Source organism: Stigmatopora nigra, chromosome 1 (assembly GCF_051989575.1).
Source record: "Stigmatopora nigra isolate UIUO_SnigA chromosome 1, RoL_Snig_1.1, whole genome shotgun sequence".
Lineage (NCBI taxonomy): Eukaryota > Metazoa > Chordata > Actinopteri > Syngnathiformes > Syngnathidae > Stigmatopora > Stigmatopora nigra.
In genome coordinates, this window is record NC_135508.1 from 25978039 (window position 1) to 25998572 (window position 20534).

Genomic DNA, 20534 nt, shown 5'->3' on the forward strand with positions numbered 1-20534 from the left:
AACGCGGCTTTCAGTGAACTTCCTGCTTCTCCATACGTATTGGCTAACCAGCTCAATCACGCATATACCATGTTTTTATTTTTATTTCGTGCTTATTATGGATTGCCATCATACGCCTTTTCTTCGCACTACGCTTCATTGTGTCGGCTTTCTTTGGATCCATAGTGCATCCCTTTATTATGCACTGACTAATGCAACAAAAAAAAACACGGAAAAGATGCAACGCTCCACCCAGTCTTTGCACGAGGGCAATGCGGCAAGAGAGACAGTGCGGTGAAATCATAGGTAGCCTCTCGTGGCCTGGCCAACTGGCTGTCTCCGATGTTCGTATCTCAAAATTTGTTAAGCATTTTAAGGTAGATATTTTCTTCTGAATTTTACTTGTATCTCTAATTCCTCGTATGTCAAGGTGTACTGTATGATTGTACTGTAGGATTATAAATAATAGATAATATAAGGATGGGTGGATGTTTTATAACTCCAGTCACGACAGAAAAAAGGTGTTCCGGAGAGTACCTGGAAACTCGCTGGTGGAAATTCTTCCAAAAATGACTTGTGCTAATGACAATGATTCATACATCAACTCTCCTTCCAGGTTTGACGAATAAAAGATTGAGTTTACACACTTGGAGAAGGTGAATATCACTTGTCTATTAGGATCCAACAGCAGTTTCTGTCCACCATAAAAAATTTCAACTCGAACGTTGTGTGGTTTGGCCAAATGTGGCGAGAGAATCTTAATTGAATTTGTCTTCTATGAATTAATTAAATTCTTGCATAAAACGTGAAAAAACTCACTCGTGCCTGCCATTGCTTGTTCAGGGCGCCGCCATCTTACCTTTTACCGGTAGTGCTCTGACTGGTCAGACGCAAGTAGCATTGATACATGTTTGTTTTGTTTGTCATGTCAGCACATCCCAATAGTTGTTAAGGGTGATTGAAGGTCTTGCGGACCATTAAAATATCAGCCTTGATACCTGTGTAATGTGTATCTCATGCTGCATCCAGAGACTTGGACGCAATTCCTGGTTGTACTGCTCACGTGACTTTCTTTTTGAATTTGTCCACATGCAGGCAGCACTCTTCCGGAATGTGTAATCAGCAGATGATCATTTCGATTCATACAGTATCTCAGAATTACCACATGCAGTGATTTTTCTCAAGATTTTCCCTTCAAAGCAATACATTTGTACTCCTTATTAAAACCATGAATATGGAGGTGAAAATTGTGAATTGGGGGGCGTCTTATGGGAGAGAAATCATAAAATTCAATGATTTTAAGTGTACGGCTTCTATGCGGAGGCAGTCAATATGCAATAAAATATGGTATTTTTCCTCTAACAATTTTTTCAGATCTAAAGATGTTGGACAACCAAAAGCCGAAGTGGCAGCGGATTTTGTTAACAGTCGCGTCCCTGGATGTACAGTTGTCCCGTATCCTATCTGGAACAGATTCAAACTGTCTATCCACAATTATATCATCCCACTTAAGGAATATGTGAGTTTTATCTCCTTATCAGTCCCATCTTTAGCCACTTCAAAAAAATCCAGGATTTTGAAGAGTCCTTCTACAGACGTACGTATTTCTGACAGATTCTGACTTTATCGACATCCACAGATGTTAAGTTATCTTAAATTTGTCCCGATGCAGAGTTCCACATCATTGTGTGTGGGCTGGACTCCATCATTGCCAGACGATGGCTGAACGGCATGCTGGTAACCCTCATCAGATCCCCTTCAACTCCAAAACGCAAATTTACTTAAATAACTTTTTGGTGACACTAGATATCGCTACTGAGCTATGAAGACGGAATACTGGATCCCAGCTCCATCATCCCCCTCATTGATGGGGGCACAGAAGGCTTTAAAGGAAACGCTCGTGTCATATTACCCGGCATGACAGCTTGCATCGATTGCACCCTTGAGCTGTACCCACCCCAGGTTTCATTTGCGCTCAGTTTTTCCTTGGCAGTCATTGACGACACTAGACGTCCAATCCCATTTTACTGTGGTGGCGGTTCGTTTTCTCTTCTAATCAAAAAACCTATAACTCAGCCATTCCCCTCAGTTTTGGGGGACACTAATTGATTTGGGGGCATCTTGTGCGTTGCATCTTGTTGATTTTGAGTCACAATGTATTCGTTTGTCAACGGAAAATAACCCATAAATTCCCCCAAATCAACAGGAAGTGATCCAGAATAGCCCGAAAATCAATAAGATGTGACCCAATATCTATCGCCACCAATTGATCTGAAATGCCCTGAAATTAACGGATTGGCTGCCATTGACTTCTACAAGGCATATATTGTTTCAATTCACAGCAAAATGAGCAGCTTGTGTGTTGTTCAGTGATGATCGTTTTTCAGCCTTGGCCATGTCTCTGAGAGTTGCACACATTGTGCTTTTGGGCACTACAGTGATGTTGCAGCTTGGAAAGTGGCAAAACTGGTGGAAAGTCGCACATTGGCAGCTGCACGCTTGACAACGTGCATAAAGAGCATGTTGTCAAAATACTCATTCGCTGAATAATTCTGCACTCCCTGTAGTTTTTAACATGTTAATGATTTCACTGCATAGTTGTATTCATTCATTTATAAACTATGACAAAAAAAGATTAATAAATAAAATAATGATAGTTTCTGTCAGGATTCTGACTAGTATAAAACTGACATCTCAATTTTCAGGGTCATTGATGGCTGAAGAGGTCTAAAATCCAATTTTCTCTGAGAGGGGCGAATAAAAGAACCTCTTCCCTCCCATAAAAGTAGATTGGATGTTTAGTGCTGCCAGTGAGTTAAAATATAAATCAGAATTCATGTATTTCACGGTCAATAGCTGCTGTTCTTTCCTTTTAAATGAACAAAAATAGTTACTTACCCTATAAAGCATTAGTACAATAAAATGGGGAAAAAATCACCATTTTAATGTGGACCCTTTGTACTTTTGGGTACTTTTTGACATTTTTTTTTTTCTTTTCCAATCATTAGGTTCATTTCCCCATGTGTACCATCGCGACCATGCCCAGGCTTCCTGAACATTGCATAGAATATCCTCGAATATTTCTGTGGCCCAAAGAAAAGCCGTTTGGAGGTACGGAGGCACGCTGTTGTACCAAAAAAAAGGACAATTTTCCTCACTGATATGTTGTTGCCATGTAGAAACAAGTTTAGACGGAGACAATCCGGACCATATTCAGTGGGTGTTCGAGAGAGCATTGGAGCGAGCTGCTCACTTCAACATCATAGGAGTCACATATAGGCTCACGCAAGGTGAAGCTTATTCTGCATTGTCAATTGAATCGACAGACCTCGCATGCTTCTGGTGTTGACCAGGCCCATTTTTTGCAGGTGTTGTAAAGCGGATCATTCCTGCTGTAGCGTCTACAAATGCAGTCATCGCTGGTACTTGTGAAATACCATTGATTGTCTTACAATTAAATGGTTATCAATTTAGCTTAGTTTAGCAATATTATGGACCTAACACTTGTACAAACCCGTTTTCTTGGGCCTTTTAATATGTATTTTCATTTATTTTATTTAATTTTTGGTTAAAAAAGAGAAAATGCAGTATTCTTTTTCTATTTATGTAAACCTTTCACGCACAAATTATGATTAATTAACAAAACCATCTTTCGTGTTTTATGTGGGCCACAAACATTTTGTGGATCCATTCAATTTGATTTTCTTAATTTAGTTTCAATTGATATTGTATTCATTTACTAACATTCATTTATAATTGTAGAAATAATTTGTGATTAATTGACAATGAAAATATTTTGTATTCTTTGAAGCTACCTGTGCAAGTGAAGTTTTTAAAATTGCTACAAGGTTGGTGCAAGAGACATTTTTTCACTCATTCAGCAACATGTTTTGAGTTTGTCACTTATGCATCCCACTTTTCTTGTTGCAGTGCATATATTCCTTTAAATAATTACCTGATTTTCAACGATGTGGACGGACTGTACACTTACAGTTTTGAAGCTGAGCGAAAGGTTTGTTTTTCCAAGTGTCACAATTTTTCTGGATTTTACAGTCGTATGAAAAAGCTTGGTGACCGCTGATAATTTTCAAGATCTTCCTTTATAAATCATTGGTTGTTTGTATCTGCACTTACAATTTAAAAATATATAACAGACAAACACAGTGATATCTGAGAAGTGAAATGAATATATATATATATATATATATATATATATGTGTATATATATATATATATATATATATATATATATATATATATATATATATATATATATATATATATATATATATATATATGTATGTGTGTGTATATATATATATAGATATATATATATATATATATATATATATATATATATATATATATATATATATATATATATATATATATATATATATATATATATCTATGTATATATATATATCTATGTATATATGTATATATATATATATATCTATGTATATATGTCTATGTATATATATATATATATCTATGTATATATGTCTATGTATATATGTCTATGTATATATGTCTATGTATGTATGTCTATGTATGTATATATATATATGTATATGTATGTATATATATATGTATATATATGTATGTATATATGTATGTATGTATGTATGTGTGCATGCGTGCATGCGTGCATGCATGCGTGCATGCGTGCATGCATGCATGTATGTACGTACAAACACACATACATTTCATAATGCAACAGATATATCGTCAATGTAGGCGATTGTACTACTTGTGAACTCCTTTTCTGGATGTGTTTTTTGCTACGAAGACAGAAAGTCCAGAAAATTTCTCCAGCATTTCTTAAATTATTGCTGTTGGAATGCTCGCTGTTTCCTCCTGATAGGTTCATTAATAATTACCCTTCCGATATAATTATCAATCACTGGAGGCATCTTATTTAATTATTGACATTTAATTCACTAGATTGCATCACTGATAATGATCATGAGGGTAGATGGATCAGAGCGTCAGGACTTCATCTTGATCTCCAAAGTATCTCCTCGAACAGTAATTCCCATACTGCTTTAAAGCCATGAATCAAAACAATTACAAGGTTATTCAATAATTCAACATGTGTAAGCAAAAACAACATCTGTAACTATAATAACAATCAAGGTATTTTACCAATAACAAAACAGGAAACTAAAAACAAATTTCATTTGGATTAAAACAAGCACGCCTTCATTTGACATAACAATTATATAACAATTACATAAAGAAGCCCGAAGTGCGTCACGAGGTATGCACACTATGCGAGTGTTGTTGGAAGTGGCAGATATCCGTATATGTTGTTAGTCGGAGACCTTGGCGTCTCTTTGCTACAAACCCAGATCAAGTCCTCAGTGCCCAAGACTGGGTGAGATGTCTGATAAACAATCTTTGGATAAGCAGTCCTTGTGTGAGAGGACTAGATGACTGTTTATGACCCTGAGCACTCTTCGAACAATAGGAAGAATTATTTAACAAATAAATGATTTACTACACATTTATAAATAATAGTAATACAGAATAACCCCAACACCTCCTCGTCCGCCTTCTCGTTATGTTCCTCCTGTATTGCCGAATGATCCATTGACTCTATAGTTCCTTCAGCTCCTCTGTTGAGTTAGTTTTTATGCCCGTCGACTAACTCGTCAATGTCCTCATCGCTGACCACTTTTCATTCGCACTGATCATTTTCTTGGAGCCATGATGATAAAAACAGAAGACGTTACTTTATCCACACTTGGAAAAACTCAACAACAGCAAAAAAACAGTCAGAATTCCATGATGACGAAGAGAGGTCAAAAAGATATGAGATAATCTTGAAAGATAGTTAATGATTATTGTGAGACAGCCAATGAAAGCCAAGTACGGTGTAGCGAGATTGGAAAATGAGAATCAATGCTATTGTGACAATTTCAAAATATAATAATGGATATGGGAAATGTATTGATATTTGGAGGGATTTCGTATATAGAGGCTTCATTTCGATCTTTCGCAATCTGAAAATGTTGTACTTAGAGGCATTCTTAAGTAGATGCACTGAAAATTGAGATATCATGATGATTGTACCTGCACTGGCCGCACAGCCCCACCTGTTGGAACAAACACCTAATATTACTGAGAGTAACCAGTGTTTGTCTTGAAATGCTATCCTCTTCCGTCATGTATACTACCCGTTGTTATGTCCAAATCACTAAAGTTTCATCAGTCTGGGACCTTTTATTCCAAAATGATGCTGGCTCCAAGTGTTTTAGCTTATCTCAAGCGACTGTTTGTGGCATGTGCGCAGAAAAGGCTTAATTACGCTCCCATACAGCATCTCCTTGTGCAAAGTGCGCTGAATAGTTGAATGATCGACAGTCAAGCCATCTGGAGTAAGATCATGTTGTAGGTCTTTGGAGCTGGTCTGTGGGTTGAGTTTGATTATTCTCAACATCCCTCGACTCTGCTCATCTGACATTTTTCTTGGCCTGTCAATCTGGGCCTTAACTAGAACTGTCCCTTTTTGAGCTGTGGCACTTTTTGCATAAAAAAATATCTTAATTTTAAACTGTCGCCTATATCTTAAATACAATCAATGACCCAAACAACCATTGATTTATAAAGGAAAATCTCAAATTTACAGGGTTGCTCAAACTTTTACATATGACTGTCACCCTCTGCCGACCAATAATTCTGCCTTGTGTTCCGTCCACATCTGTGGGTCAGGACAATTGTTCAGCGTGCAGCCAGGTTCCTCAAGACCTCCAGTTCTCACCTTCCGCAAAACTACAGGAGATTTTGGAGTACCTCACGGAGAATGCTTCCCTGTGAGTTGAGCACAACAATGTTTCTACTAATCCAGGCGGTGCAGTTCATATATTTAGGCCAACACAAAATATTATTTTGATTGGGGATATAACGATCAGTCCAATAATCTATCAATCAATGAATTCGATTAATGGATTAATCTAATAACAAACATTTAGGTCCTGTAAAGCAAAATTGTGTGTGTATGTATGTTTGTGTATATACCGCTATATCGCTACCGCTATATCGCTACCGCTATATCGCTACCGCTATGTCGCTACCGCTATATCGCTACCGCTATATCGCTACCGCTATATCGCTACCGCTATATCGCTACCGCTATATCGCTACCGCTATATCGCTACCGCTGTATCGCTACCGCTGTATCGCTACCGCCGTATCGCTACCGCCGTACCGCTACCGCCGTACCGCTGTCGCCGTACCGCTGTCGCCGTACCGCTGTCGCCGTACCGCTGTCGCCGTACCGCTGTCGCCGTACCGCTGTCGCCGTACCGCTGTCGCCGTACCGCTGTCGCCGTACCGCTGTCGCCGTACCGCTGTCGCCGTACCGCTGTCGCCGTACCGCTGTCGCCGTACCGCTGTCGCCGTACCGCTGTCGCCGTACCGCTGTCGCCGTACCGCTGTCGCCGTACCGCTGTCGCCGTACCGCTGTCGCCGTACCGCTGTCGCCGTACCGCTGTCGCCGTACCGCTGTCGCCGTACCGCTGTCGCCGTACCGCTGTCGCCGTACCGCTGTCGCCGTACCGCTGTCGCCGTACCGCTGTCGCCGTACCGCTGTCGCCGTACCGCTGTCGCCGTACCGCTGTCGCCGTACCGCTGTCGCCGTACCGCTGTCGCCGTACCGCTGTCGCCGTACCGCTGTCGCCGTACCGCTGTCGCCGTACCGCTGTCGCCGTACCGCTGTCGCCGTACCGCTGTCGCCGTACCGCTGTCGCCGTATCGCCGTGTCGGTATATAGCCGTGTCGGTATATAGCCGTGTCGCCATATCGCCGTATCGCTATATCGCCATATCGCCATATCGCCATATCGCCATCGCCATATCGCCATATCGCCATCGCCATATCGCCATCGCCATATCGCCATCGCCATATCGCCATCGCCATATCGCCATCGCCATATCGCCATATCGCCATCGCCATATCGCCATCGCCATATCGCCATCGCCATATCGCCATATCGCCATCGCCATATCGCCATCGCCATATCGCCATCGCCATATCGCCATCGCCATATCGCCATCGCCATCGCCATATCGCCATCGCCATATCGCCATATCGCCATCGCCATATCGCCATCGCCATATCGCCATCGCCATCGCCATATCGCCATCGCCATATCGCCATCGCCATATCGCCATATCGCCATCGCCATATCGCCATCGCCATATCGCCATCGCCATATCGCCATCGCCATATCGCCATCGCCATATCGCCATATCGCCATCGCCATATCGCCATCGCCATATCGCCATATCGCCATCGCCATATCGCCATCGCCATATCGCCATCGCCATATCGCCATCGCCATATCGCCATCGCCATATCGCCATCGCCATATCGCCATCGCCATATCGCCATCGCCATCGCCATATCGCCATCGCCATATCGCCATCGCCATATCGCCATCGCCATATCGCCATCGCCATATCGCCATATCGCCATATCGCCATCGCCATATCGCCATCGCCATATCGCCATCGCCATATCGCCATCGCCATCGCCATATCGCCATCGCCATATCGCCATCGCCATATCGCCATATCGCCATATCGCCATATCGCCATATCGCCATATCGCCATATCGCCATATCGCCATATCGCCATATCGCCATCGCCATATCGCCATATCGCCATCGCCATATCGCCATCGCCATATCGCCATCGCCATATCGCCATCGCCATATCGCCATCGCCATATCGCCATCGCCATATCGCCATCGCCATATCGCCATCGCCATATCGCCATCGCCATATCGCCATCGCCATATCGCCATCGCCATATCGCCATCGCCATATCGCCATCGCCATATCGCCATCGCCATATCGCCATCGCCATATCGCCATATCGCCATCGCCATATCGCCATCGCCATATCGCCATCGCCATATCGCCATCGCCATATCGCCATCGCCATATCGCCATCGCCATATCGCCATCGCCATATCGCCATCGCCATATCGCCATCGCCATATCGCCATCGCCATATCGCCATCGCCATATCGCCATCGCCATATCGCCATCGCCATATCGCCATCGCCATATCGCCATCGCCATATCGCCATATCGCCATATCGCCATCGCCATATCGCCATCGCCATATCGCCATCGCCATATCGCCATATCGCCATATCGCCATATCGCCATCGCCATATCGCCATCGCCATATCGCCATCGCCATATCGCCATCGCCATATCGCCATCGCCATCGCCATAGCCATATCGCCATCGCCATATCGCCATCGCCATATCGCCATCGCCATATCGCCATCGCCATATCGCCATCGCCATATCGCCATCGCCATATCGCCATCGCCATATCGCCATCGCCATATCGCCATCGCCATATCGCCATCGCCATATCGCCATCGCCATATCGCCATCGCCATATCGCCATCGCCATATCGCCATCGCCATATCGCCATCGCCATATCGCCATATGGCCATCGCCATATGGCCATCGCCATATGGCCATCGCCATATCGCCATCGCCATATCGCCATCGCCATATCGCCATCGCCATATCGCCATCGCCATATCGCCATCGCCATATCGCCATCGCCATATCGCCATCGCCATATCGCCATCGCCATATCGCCATCGCCATATCGCCATATCGCCATCGCCATGTCGCCATCGCCATGTCGCCATCGCCATATCGCCATCGCCATATCGCCATCGCCATATCGCCATCGCCATCGCCATATCGCCATCGCCATATCGCCATCGCCATATCGCCATCGCCATATCGCCATCGCCATATCGCCATCGCCATATCGCCATCGCCATATCGCCATCGCCATATCGCCATCGCCATATCGCCATCGCCATATCGCCATCGCCATATCGCCATCGCCATATCGCCATCGCCATATCGCCATCGCCATATCGCCATCGCCATATCGCCATCGCCATATCGCCATCGCCATATCGCCATCGCCATATCGCCATCGCCATATCGCCATATCGCCATCGCCATATCGCCATCGCCATATCGCCATCGCCATATCGCCATCGCCATATCGCCATATCGCCATCGCCATATCGCCATATCGCCATATCGCCATATCGCCATCGCCATATCGCCATATCGCCATATCGCCATATCGCCATCGCCATATCGCCATCGCCATATCGCCATCGCCATATCGCCATCGCCATATCGCCATCGCCATATCGCCATCGCCATATCGCCATATCGCCATCGCCATATCGCCATCGCCATATCGCCATCGCCATATCGCCATCGCCATATCGCCATCGCCATATCGCCATCGCCATCGCCATATCGCCATCGCCATATCGCCATCGCCATATCGCCATATCGCCATATCGCCATATCGCCATATCGCCATATCGCCATCGCCATATCGCCATCGCCATATCGCCATCGCCATATCCCCATCGCCATATGGCCATCGCCATATGGCCATCGCCATATGGCCATCGCCATATGGCCATCGCCATATGGCCATCGCTATATCGCTATATGGCCATCGCTATATCGCTATATCGCCATCGCTATATCGCCATCGCTATATCGCTATATCGCTATATCGCCATCGCTATATCGCTATATCGCCATCGCTATATCGCCATCGCTATATCGCTATATCGCCATCGCTATATCGCTATATCGCCATCGCTATATCGCTATATCGCCATCGCTATATCGCCATCGCTATATCGCTATATCGCCATCGCTATATCGCCATCGCTATATCGCCATCGCTATATCTTGCCATATCGCTATATCTTGCCATATCGCTATATCACCATATCGCTATATCGCTATCTCTCTCCCGCTCTCTCCCCCGCTCTCTCTCTCTTCCGCTCTAGCTCTCTCTCTCTCTTCCGCTCTCTCACTCGCTCTGTCGCTCTCGTTGTCTCTCTTGCTCTCTCCCGCTCTCTTTTGCTCAATCTCTCTCGCTCTCTCCCGCTCGCTCGCTCTTTCTCCCGCTCGCTCTCTCTCTCGATCGCTCGATCTCCCGGCCTCTCTCTCCCGCTCTCTCTCAATCTCTCCCGCTCTCTCTCTCAATCTCTACGCGCACAAACACACGTGTGCGTGCTTGTGTCTGTATGCGTATACATGCCTGTATATGTCCACATGAGAGATCAAGGGCAAGAGAGAGAGATCAAGAGATCTCGAGAGAGCGAGAGTAAGAGAGAGATCGAGAGAGCGAGTGAGATAGAGCGAGGGAGCTAGATCCAGAGGGGGAGAGGGAGAGAGAGATTGGGGGGGAGGGGGAGAGGGAGAGTGAGATCGGGGGAGAGAGAGATCGGGAGAAAGAGAGATCGAGAGAGAGAGATATCGAGAGAGAGATCGAGAGAAAGGGAGATCTCGAGAGAGATCTCGAGAGAGAGAGAGATCGAGAGAGATCGAGAGAGAGAGATCGAGAGAGAGACATTGAGAGAGAGAGACATTGAGAGAGAGAGACATTGAGAGAGAGAGACATCGAGAGAGAGAGACATCGAGAGAGAGATCGAGAGAGATCGAGAGAAAGGGAGATATCGAGAGAGAGACTAGAGAGAGATCAAGAGAGAGGGAGATCGAGAGAGAGATATCGAGAGAGATCGAGAGAAAGGGAGATATCGAGAGAGAGACTAGAGAGAGATCAAGAGAGAGGGAGATCGAGAGAGAGGGAGATCGAGAGAGAGAGAGACTAGAGAGAGATCAAGAGAGCGAGAGAGAGACTAGAGAGAGATCAAGAGAGCGAGAGAGATCGAGAGAGAGACTAGAGAGAGATCAAGAGAGCGAGAGAGATTGAGAGAGAGAGATCAAGAGAGACAGCCAGATCGAGAGTTCGAGAGAGATCGAGAGACAGCCAGATTGAGAGAGAGATCGAGAGAAAGGGAGACCGAGAGAGATATCGAGAGTGAGATCGAGAGAAAGGGAGATCGAGAGAGACTAGAGAGAGATCGAGAGAAAGGGAGACCGAGAGAGATATCGAGTGAGATCGAGAGAAAGGGAGATCGAGAGAGATCAAGAGAGCGAGAGAGATCGAGAGAGACAGCCAGATCGAGTGTGAGAGAGATCGAGACAGCCAGATCGAGAGTGCGAGAGAGATCGAGAGTGCGAGAGCCAGCCTGATCGAGAATGTGCGAGAGCAGGATCGAGAGAGACAGACAGATCGAGAGAGCGAGCTTGAGAGAGTAAGAGAGATGTCGAGAGAGCGCGAGATCGAGAGAGAAATCGAGAGTGAGATATCGAGAGAATGAGAGAGAAATCGAGAGAGAGTGAGAGATATCGAGAGAGTGAGAGAGAGCTCGCGAGAGCGATTGAGCGCTAGAGAGAGTGCGAGAGATCGATGCCGATGTCCAGCGGTTTGAGTTCTTTAGTCAAGCCTCCGGGAATGATGGCAAGCTCTGAGTTAATTTTCGTGACTTGGTTTTATACCGCTGGTGTGAGGTGAGCTCACATGGGTTTGCAAACAAAAGTGACGGCGAGCCGTGAAAAAAGCCGTCCGGTCGCTTGACATACACCTCACGTCGCTATTCTCTCATTTTCTCCTTGTCCATCTAGCCTTTTGGGTATTTTCTCTCAGCAGCAGGTGATAGTGTTTTCCTCCTGATCGTGGCAGTGCCATGCACTTAATACAGACAAACTATTGTTTGCACTGTTGTTCTTGGGACCTGCAGCTGCATTGAAATGGCTCCAAGTTACCTCCCTGACTTGTTCAAGTCAAGGATTAGCTTATCCAGATCGATTCTGAGCTCATTTGACTTTCCCAATGTAGGGTGTGTGGGTGTTTTCATCCAATGAGCCCTATTTAAATGGCCTCAGAAGTCACCAGCTGTAGTCACTCATAATCACTCACAATACGTGTCAGGTTTAGAACCATATACATTCAATAACTTCGGATCAGAGGTAGCACACGCAGAGTCGGCTTGATGAGATTTTCAAAGACTTCAGCTGAGGGACGGGTCGGGAGCAGCCAGCACTTGGAGATGAGTCCATCCCCCCGCGTGACCAGTTCGAATCCCTACCTCCCTCCAACAGTTGAGCTGGTTTTATTAACAAAGGGTCATGTGACCTAGGTACAAACTTAGGCGGGAAGAAGTAGACAAAGAAATGGGAGTGTCGTGATAGATGACACCCCCTTAACCAAAAGGTGTCATGATGGAACTTTTCCACTAGGCTCTGCAAAATTCTATCCTGGTGACTACACTATATAAACCAAAAGACATAATAATAAGCATAAAATACATTCATACTTCACAATATGTTAAAAGGCCATGCTATGAAGCTCTGAAGGCTCTTCTTTCACTACTATTGATAGCACTGATGTCCAATCTATTTCAGCTGGGAGCGGGCTTTAGAAATAGATCACAATTCATTTGCTTAATGCTAAGTCAATTAATCATGACAGTTCTAATTAACATGCCTTTTATTCACTGCTCCCAGTGCTTAGCACTGTCAATTCAAAGCCACTTATAAAGGAAGGACAACAAAAAAGGCAGGGAATTTCACTAATAATGCAAATAAATCAATAAAAAATAATGAAATTTGTATACTTTTCCAGACAGATGAAATCTCCAGCTATCACTACAACACTGGAAGGCAAAAACAAGACGCTATACCTACAGGTAAAGGAGTCATCAACTTTTGTTTCATTTAAAAGTTGAAAAACGCAACACTTATCATGAACATTTTGCAGTCTGTTAAATCAATTGAGGAACGAACGAGGCCAAATCTCTGCAAAACCTTAAAAGGTAAACAACGAACACTCCCTTGTTTCACAGCAAAGAGTTTATTTATTTACTCCTTTATTTCTCCATGCGTTTGCCCGGCAGAGCTGGGCTTGTCGGATGGCCAGGAAATCGCCGTGGCAGATGTCACCACTCCCCAGACGGTCCTCTTCAAGCTCAATTTCACTGCCTGAAAGTGCAGATATTATGTTCAACTTATTCAATGTTACTGTAGCGCATCAACCTGGTTATGAGTGTAAATAGGTAAAGCAAAAGCCCACGGGTAAAAAAAATAAAAAGTCAAATTACAAGCTTGTTTGTGCTTATTATATTCCCAACTGTCCAGCCAAAAATACTTGACTGTAATATTTTATTATTTACGATAAAAGTTTTGGGGACACAAAGGAACTGTTGTAATATCATGACAAAGAAATCATAAGATAAAAATGTAAATATTACAGGAAAAAGGTTATATTGCGTATTTTATTAAATATATTGATCCTGTGAGGCTAATTTAGTGAAGAGCTGTTGCTCTTTACCCTACAGAGCACTTCACCAGCTCTGTCAAAATCAACATTTTTGATCAGACAATATTTTCGAATCACGTTTCCAAAATAAGGAAATCCTTAATCTTTTTTCACATCTACATAAAAAAATACAATCAATATTAGGATTGATTAGAATACTTTATTGTAGCTCCCAGCCAAAGTCAGGTATTATAGCTTTAATTTCTTATTTGCTAAGCATGACTGGCGACCAGTATAGTCTGTCTTTCGCCCAAAGTCAGCTGGAATAGGCTACAGAAACACCCGCAATCCTTACGGGGATGTGCGGTATGGAATTAATTTATTTGTCAAACCTATTCTCAATGGAGCCTCATTAGCTGCTAAATATTCTTCATTTTAATGCAGCTAACTTAACTAATTTAGACATTGCATACATAACTTAATCTTTTTAACATGTAACAGACTTTAAACTCAACTATTACTTTTTGTAGTTCTAGATATAAAGATCCATAGCATGTTCTGACATCAATAGATTAATATTACAATTTCTGACTTAATTATCATATTACAACTTTAATTCTCGTAAGCCATAATTCACTATAATTATGTAGTATTGGGGCTGTATTTTCCTATATCATTTACCTTTATAAAATAAATAAAATATGTAAATAGATTTTAAATTTTCTTTTGGACTGCAAATATATTGCATGAATTTTACTTTTAGATAATGCTTGTCATTTGACTTACACGGGGACACCAAAGAATGATGCAGCGAGCCGATCTAGAAGTACAGCTTGACAACCCGGTTTCATCGAATCCTTACCCTGACCTACGGTGAAAGTATTCTGTTTTTGTTTGCACAACTGTCGCTCTACATTGTTTGACACAAAATAACAATTTTGGGTATAAATGTTGCCGGCAAATTATAGCTCAGGGACCCATTTTGACAGAGAGCCATAAACAATTCATTGGTTCAATTGTTTAAAGTAATAATACACAAAAATGTGCTTTTTTGGTATTTTCACCACTTTAAAAGAACAAAGTTTTGGAATTATTTTGACGACATTGCTCATCAATGAGTGTCAGTGAGAGTTTGGATACATAAGAGTAATGGGGGAAACAAAGGTAATTAAAGCGGCATTACAGGCAGGGTAAAAGTCTCAGTGCTGACGTGGCCCTCCTATTGGGGCCGTTGCCACTCAGGTCTCACCAGGAGTTTTCATATTTTACCTAACAGTTTAGCAGCGAGCCATCTACAACCATCAAAAGAGACATGGCTACGCATGTTCGAGCTGAAATTAGGGTATGGCTGTTGTACAAGGAATTGAAGTGAATTTATCATTGCTTCCATATTGTGTTAAAGACATGTTAACACAACATAGTTACACAACAAGCATATTCAAACATTTAATGATTTTATTTGCATTACCCTCAAATAATTTAACATTTCAATAAGATTTTGAATATAACATGACTAAAATGTATAGATATTGTAATTCAATGTAGACATAAAAGATTATGTTACAGTAATCCCTTGCTATTTCGCGCTTCAACTTTCACAGCCTCACTCTATCATGGATTTTTTTTTCTGGGGAAATATTAAAAAAATTTAAGTAAAAAAAAAAAAAAGAAAAAAATGTGAAAATCCACACTGAAACTCACAAGTGGAAGCAACTCCCCTGTCTTCCACTTAATCAGCACTGAAAAAAAAATGATTATTTTTTTTAAGTTTATAAAAAAGGAAATTCCCACTGAAACTCATACCCAGAAGCCAGTCTTGCTACTAGGAGTCAGCACTAAAAAATTGTTATCTTTATTTATTTAATAGGGGTGAACCTACTTGGTGGTTTTCCGATTATCGCGGACATATCTGGTCCACATTAACCGCAATATTCAAGAGATTACTGCCCTCTCCTTTGGTGTCCCAAATGGAATAGCTTCCTTTGGCAGAAGAATGAGTAGTAGACTCATGCCCCTCTGCCAGTATCAAAAAGGAGTGCAATGTTTCTTCTATTGCTCACCACTAGTCATTTCTGGTTGTGGCATCTGAGAGAAAACATTGAAAGCTTTCAAAGTATAAAAATAAATTATCTGCATTAAAAAGCTTAATCCTCAGGTTTCTGATACACTTAGAGCCATACGATTTTCCAATTGTGCTTTTTTTGGATATTGATAATGGAAATCTGGAAATGGTAACGACAGGTTTTTGTGGTTACGTACACTCTTTTTTCACTGTGTACAAAAAAAGGATGATGCAGAGAAAAACAGTAAACAAGTGAATGAAGAAGTACAAATGCTGTGAATAACATGCCCAATACAAAAAATATATAGGTATGATCACCAATTGTGATTGTCATGAAATAATTGTACCTGTCTTTCTATAGCAGTCAGTTAGCATGAACTAGCTTGGGTTAGCGTTATTGGCACATTGATTTGGCTTACAACCTTCTTCTGTGTGCATGTCAAATGGGTCATATATCTTAGATAACCGACCACGGCAAATCCAGTAAGGCAAAATATATGTTTGCTTCCACAGTCTACTTCAAATATGTGGGGAAAAAAATCACAATTAATACAAAAGTAGTCTTTTTTCTTACTAGACACCACATTAAAATAAAGTAAAATGTTGCACATTGAAAACAAGGCAGTATTTTAATGTGTGAAAACCCAAAAAATATCCAAAATAAATACATGCCTCATTGCAGCGCTTGACATTCGGCTTGATTCCAACGGAGCACACTGCTCACAGAGCTGTCTCACAGATGACCACACCCCTGCTGGCTGCATCTGCATTACCATTACTCAAGGAGCGATGATCTGTTGTAGCTACCTCGGCGTTACGCTGGTTAGGTTGTCTTCTGCTGTCATAAGCCTGAAAAGTGTTGTCTAATGTTTATCCATGATAAAGATTAGTGTTGCACTGATACTAGTTCAATCGTCCTGTTGTGAATATCAATTAGATAAGCACTAATAGAAGTCCAATCCAATTGAAATGAGAGGGTGGCAGTGAATAAACCTTTGATGAGTCCACTGTTATGCAAAGTATATTCCCACCAACCTATCGCCCAATTGACATTAATCACAGTAATCATATATTCATTTCTTTTGTTATTCAAGGGGACCTTTAAATGGAGTCGGAACACGAAAGTCTGTCATTTTTTCTTGCAGATAAACGATGTACAGAGAACTGACCTGGGATTCTATTTGTACTTTCCGTGTCTTTATCAAATAAAACCCCCAGGACAAATAGAACATGTGGCGTATTAAGTACAAGGTCGAAAAGATACAAACGCAATACCACCCACATCAACTTCCATTCATTTTCAATGCGTTGTAAAATAACATTTGTTCTCCCTCTGGACAAGATGCACCTATTCATTCATTCCATACCACTTATCCTCACAAGGGTTGCGTGGGGTGCAAGAGCCTATCCCCTTGGAGCGATGGGCAGACTGCATCCTAGACTACTCGCCCGTCAGCCGTAGGGCACACAGAAACCTATGACCATTCACACCCATAATGATACCTAATGATGCAACAATTCCAAAATAAAATAGGAAATAATTAATGCCAACATGTACAGACGTACCTTTTTAGCTCCCTCAAGCAGTGCAGCAGCTTCTTGTTTGCCAGTCTGTTGAACCATTTTATTGAAGATAGAAGAGGGATCGAGGAGAAGAGTGTATGGTTCGTCATATTCATGGATTCTCCCTGCATCTAGAACCTGGAGTCAAGTGTGTTAATGGGATTTGCGAATACCGATCCATGTTAGAAAAATGCATGCATTGAAAATAAACACCAGAATGCGATCGCTGTCTATGATGGTATTAAGGCGATGAGCGATGGTGAGCACGGTGCATTCCACAAACTTCTCCCGGATAGTTCTCTGAATCAGTTCATCTGTCCTGCAAACACGTGAATAAAGGCAGTTGAACCATATTTCAATTTGATCTTAAAAGCAGAAGCAGTGTCAACATATTTGTGGATGTTTTCTTATTTGCTGTGTTTTGATTTCCAACACTAGTTTTGGCTACTTTAGCAACCATAATTTTTTCACATCTATAATATTGTAATACGGTGGTACCTCTATTTTCAAAATCAATTGGTTCCATAACTTTTTTCATTACATGGAGTTTTAAATGAAGTATTTTATATGTAAATTGTTGCGGTAGCGTTGCACCCAGTTTGACACTCCCCACACTTATTTTAAATTACGGGTGCGAATGAACTGAGGAAGCGTGCTCTTTTGCCGCAGGACTGATATTGCGAGGGCAATACATCGCTGCCATATTAAAGCAGAAGGAAGCCTCAAAAGCAACATACCCTTGGCAAGTCCTCTCTGAGCTTGAATGACAATATGGGGAGACCGTTAATACTTTGGAGGGCTATTTAAGACTAGATTATTTTAAATTCATAATTCAAAAGTTGTTTAAATCTGTGTTTATGTGCAGGTATTTGTGTACTATTTCTCTGGCCTTGTGTTAGCTTTACTTAGTGCGGCAAAAGTATTTAGTCGAACCACCAATTGTGAGGCAATACAGAGACTCTGTAATTGTTAATATGGGTAAACCTCAACCATGAGAGACGGAATGTGGAAAAAAAAACAACCTGAAAAATATTTCCAAATTATAGGACATTGAAGAAGACATGTGGTTGGGTCTTTCAGAATGACAAGGATCCCAAACACACAACCAGGGCAACAAAGGAGTGGCTTCATAAGAAGCATTTTAAGGTTCTGGAGTGGCCTAGCCAGTCTCCAGATCTCAACCCCATAGAAAATCTGTGGAGGGAGTTGAAAGTCAGTGTTGCCCAACGACAGCCCCAAAACATCACTGCTCTTGAGAAGATCTGCAAGGAAGAATGGGGCAAAATGCCAGCAACAGTGTGAAAAGCTTGTTAAGAGTTCCAAAAAAAATGTTTGGCCTCCGTTATTGCCAACAAAGTTACATAACAAAGTATTGAAATGAACTTTTGGTATTGAAATCCAACAATGTGATTTTCTGGGTTTTTTCCACATCCTGTCCCTCATGGTTGAAGTTTACCGATGTTGACAATTACAGGTCTCTCCAATCTTTTCAAGTAGGATAACTTGCACAATTGGATGTTGACTAAATACATATTTGCCACACTGTACACATACACCTGCATGAATGCAACATGTTTTTGCAGTTGTACAATCTTTTTCATATTATTTTCTATAATTTTTTGTCTCAAATCTTTAATACAAAATTGAGACACCATCATTTTTAAAGGGGTTTATATGGTAGTTTTCCTTTTTTTTGAAATGTTGAACAAATTAAAATTTTACATAAAATACTTTTTTTTTTTTACAAAAAAAGTGCTGGTACCAATTTATTTCATAATTAGAGGTCCTATTGTGAATACATTTTAGAAAGAAATATTTGTAAATGAAAATAATAATCTTTTGAGAACATTATTTCACTGTTGCTAATCAATGAGTATCAATGAGAGGATACATGCAGAAGAGTCTAATGAAGAAAAATTATGATTTAAAAAGGCGCTAGAGATAGTTTCGGCGCCACATTGCCGGCGTGACGCTCCCATTGGTGCGTCCGGGACTTAGGTCTCTCATCTGCGGTTCCCATATTTTACCACACAGGTTTGTGAAGAGCCATATACACCCATCAAAAGAGCCACAAATGGCTCCCGAGCCATAGGTTCCCTACCCCTGGCCTATTGGATACAAAGTATTGCGAAATATCCCCATAATGATATATTGTCACACCCCAGGTCACCTCAGTGGAACACTTGCATTCATTCATTTTCTGAACCATTTTATCCTCACTAGGGTCGCGGGGGGTGCTGGAGCCTATCCCAGCTGACTTCGGGCCAGAGGCTGAGGACACCCTGAACCAATGGCCAGCGAATCACAGAGCACGAGGAGACGGACAACCATTCACTCTCTCACTCATACGTAGGGTCAATTTAGTTTCCAATCAGCCTCCCATGCCTGTCTTTGGACTGTGGGAGGAAACTGGAGTACCTGGAGAAAACATGCAAACTCCACACAAGTGGACTGACCAGAATTTGTACCTAGGACCCCAAAGCTGTGAGGCAGACACACTAACCACTAAGAATAAATTGTGCTTGATGCGCCACTCTTAAGGTACAATTAATTACTTGGGGTCCACATTGGCGGTGGCCTCATCAATAATGAGGATTCGATTTTTCCTCAAGATGGCTCTGGCCAGACACACTAGTTGCCTTTGGCCCACGCTGAAGTTGGAGCCAGATTCAGCTAGAACAGTTTCCAATTTCCCAGGAAGCTCTTCCACCACACTCTTTAGCTGGACCTGCAGGCCA

At 42.5% G+C, this 20534-nt stretch overlaps 2 protein-coding genes across 6 annotated transcripts in view; one reads left to right on the top strand and one right to left on the bottom strand.

The window, feature by feature from the left end:
* The window catches only part of uba3 (ubiquitin-like modifier activating enzyme 3), a 31975-nt gene extending 17960 nt beyond the window's left edge, over nucleotides 1–14015 (top strand). For all 4 annotated transcript variants that reach the window (XM_077714192.1, XM_077714189.1, XM_077714191.1 and 1 more), the window contains 13 exons: nucleotides 1354–1434; nucleotides 1533–1576; nucleotides 1652–1716; nucleotides 1786–1941; nucleotides 2988–3090; nucleotides 3159–3269; nucleotides 3348–3401; nucleotides 3791–3827; nucleotides 3910–3991; nucleotides 6697–6797; nucleotides 13539–13602; nucleotides 13674–13728; nucleotides 13810–14015. In XM_077714192.1, coding sequence (XP_077570318.1) covers nucleotides 1354–1434; nucleotides 1533–1576; nucleotides 1652–1716; nucleotides 1786–1941; nucleotides 2988–3090; nucleotides 3159–3269; nucleotides 3348–3401; nucleotides 3791–3827; nucleotides 3910–3991; nucleotides 6697–6797; nucleotides 13539–13602; nucleotides 13674–13728; nucleotides 13810–13898 — 1042 coding nt within the window. In that variant the 3' untranslated portion in view covers nucleotides 13899–14015. The remainder of the gene's footprint in view (nucleotides 1–1353; nucleotides 1435–1532; nucleotides 1577–1651; nucleotides 1717–1785; nucleotides 1942–2987; nucleotides 3091–3158; nucleotides 3270–3347; nucleotides 3402–3790; nucleotides 3828–3909; nucleotides 3992–6696; nucleotides 6798–13538; nucleotides 13603–13673; nucleotides 13729–13809) is intronic.
* Nucleotides 13748–20534, bottom strand: part of abcc4 (ATP binding cassette subfamily C member 4 (PEL blood group)) — a 91401-nt gene continuing 84614 nt past the window's right edge. For both annotated transcript variants that reach the window (XM_077714170.1, XM_077714164.1), the window contains 5 exons: nucleotides 20352–20524; nucleotides 18010–18115; nucleotides 17800–17934; nucleotides 16902–17082; nucleotides 13748–13890 (listed from right to left, as the gene is read on the bottom strand). In XM_077714170.1, coding sequence (XP_077570296.1) covers nucleotides 16954–17082; nucleotides 17800–17934; nucleotides 18010–18115; nucleotides 20352–20524 — 543 coding nt within the window. In that variant the 3' untranslated portion in view covers nucleotides 13748–13890; nucleotides 16902–16953. The remainder of the gene's footprint in view (nucleotides 13891–16901; nucleotides 17083–17799; nucleotides 17935–18009; nucleotides 18116–20351; nucleotides 20525–20534) is intronic.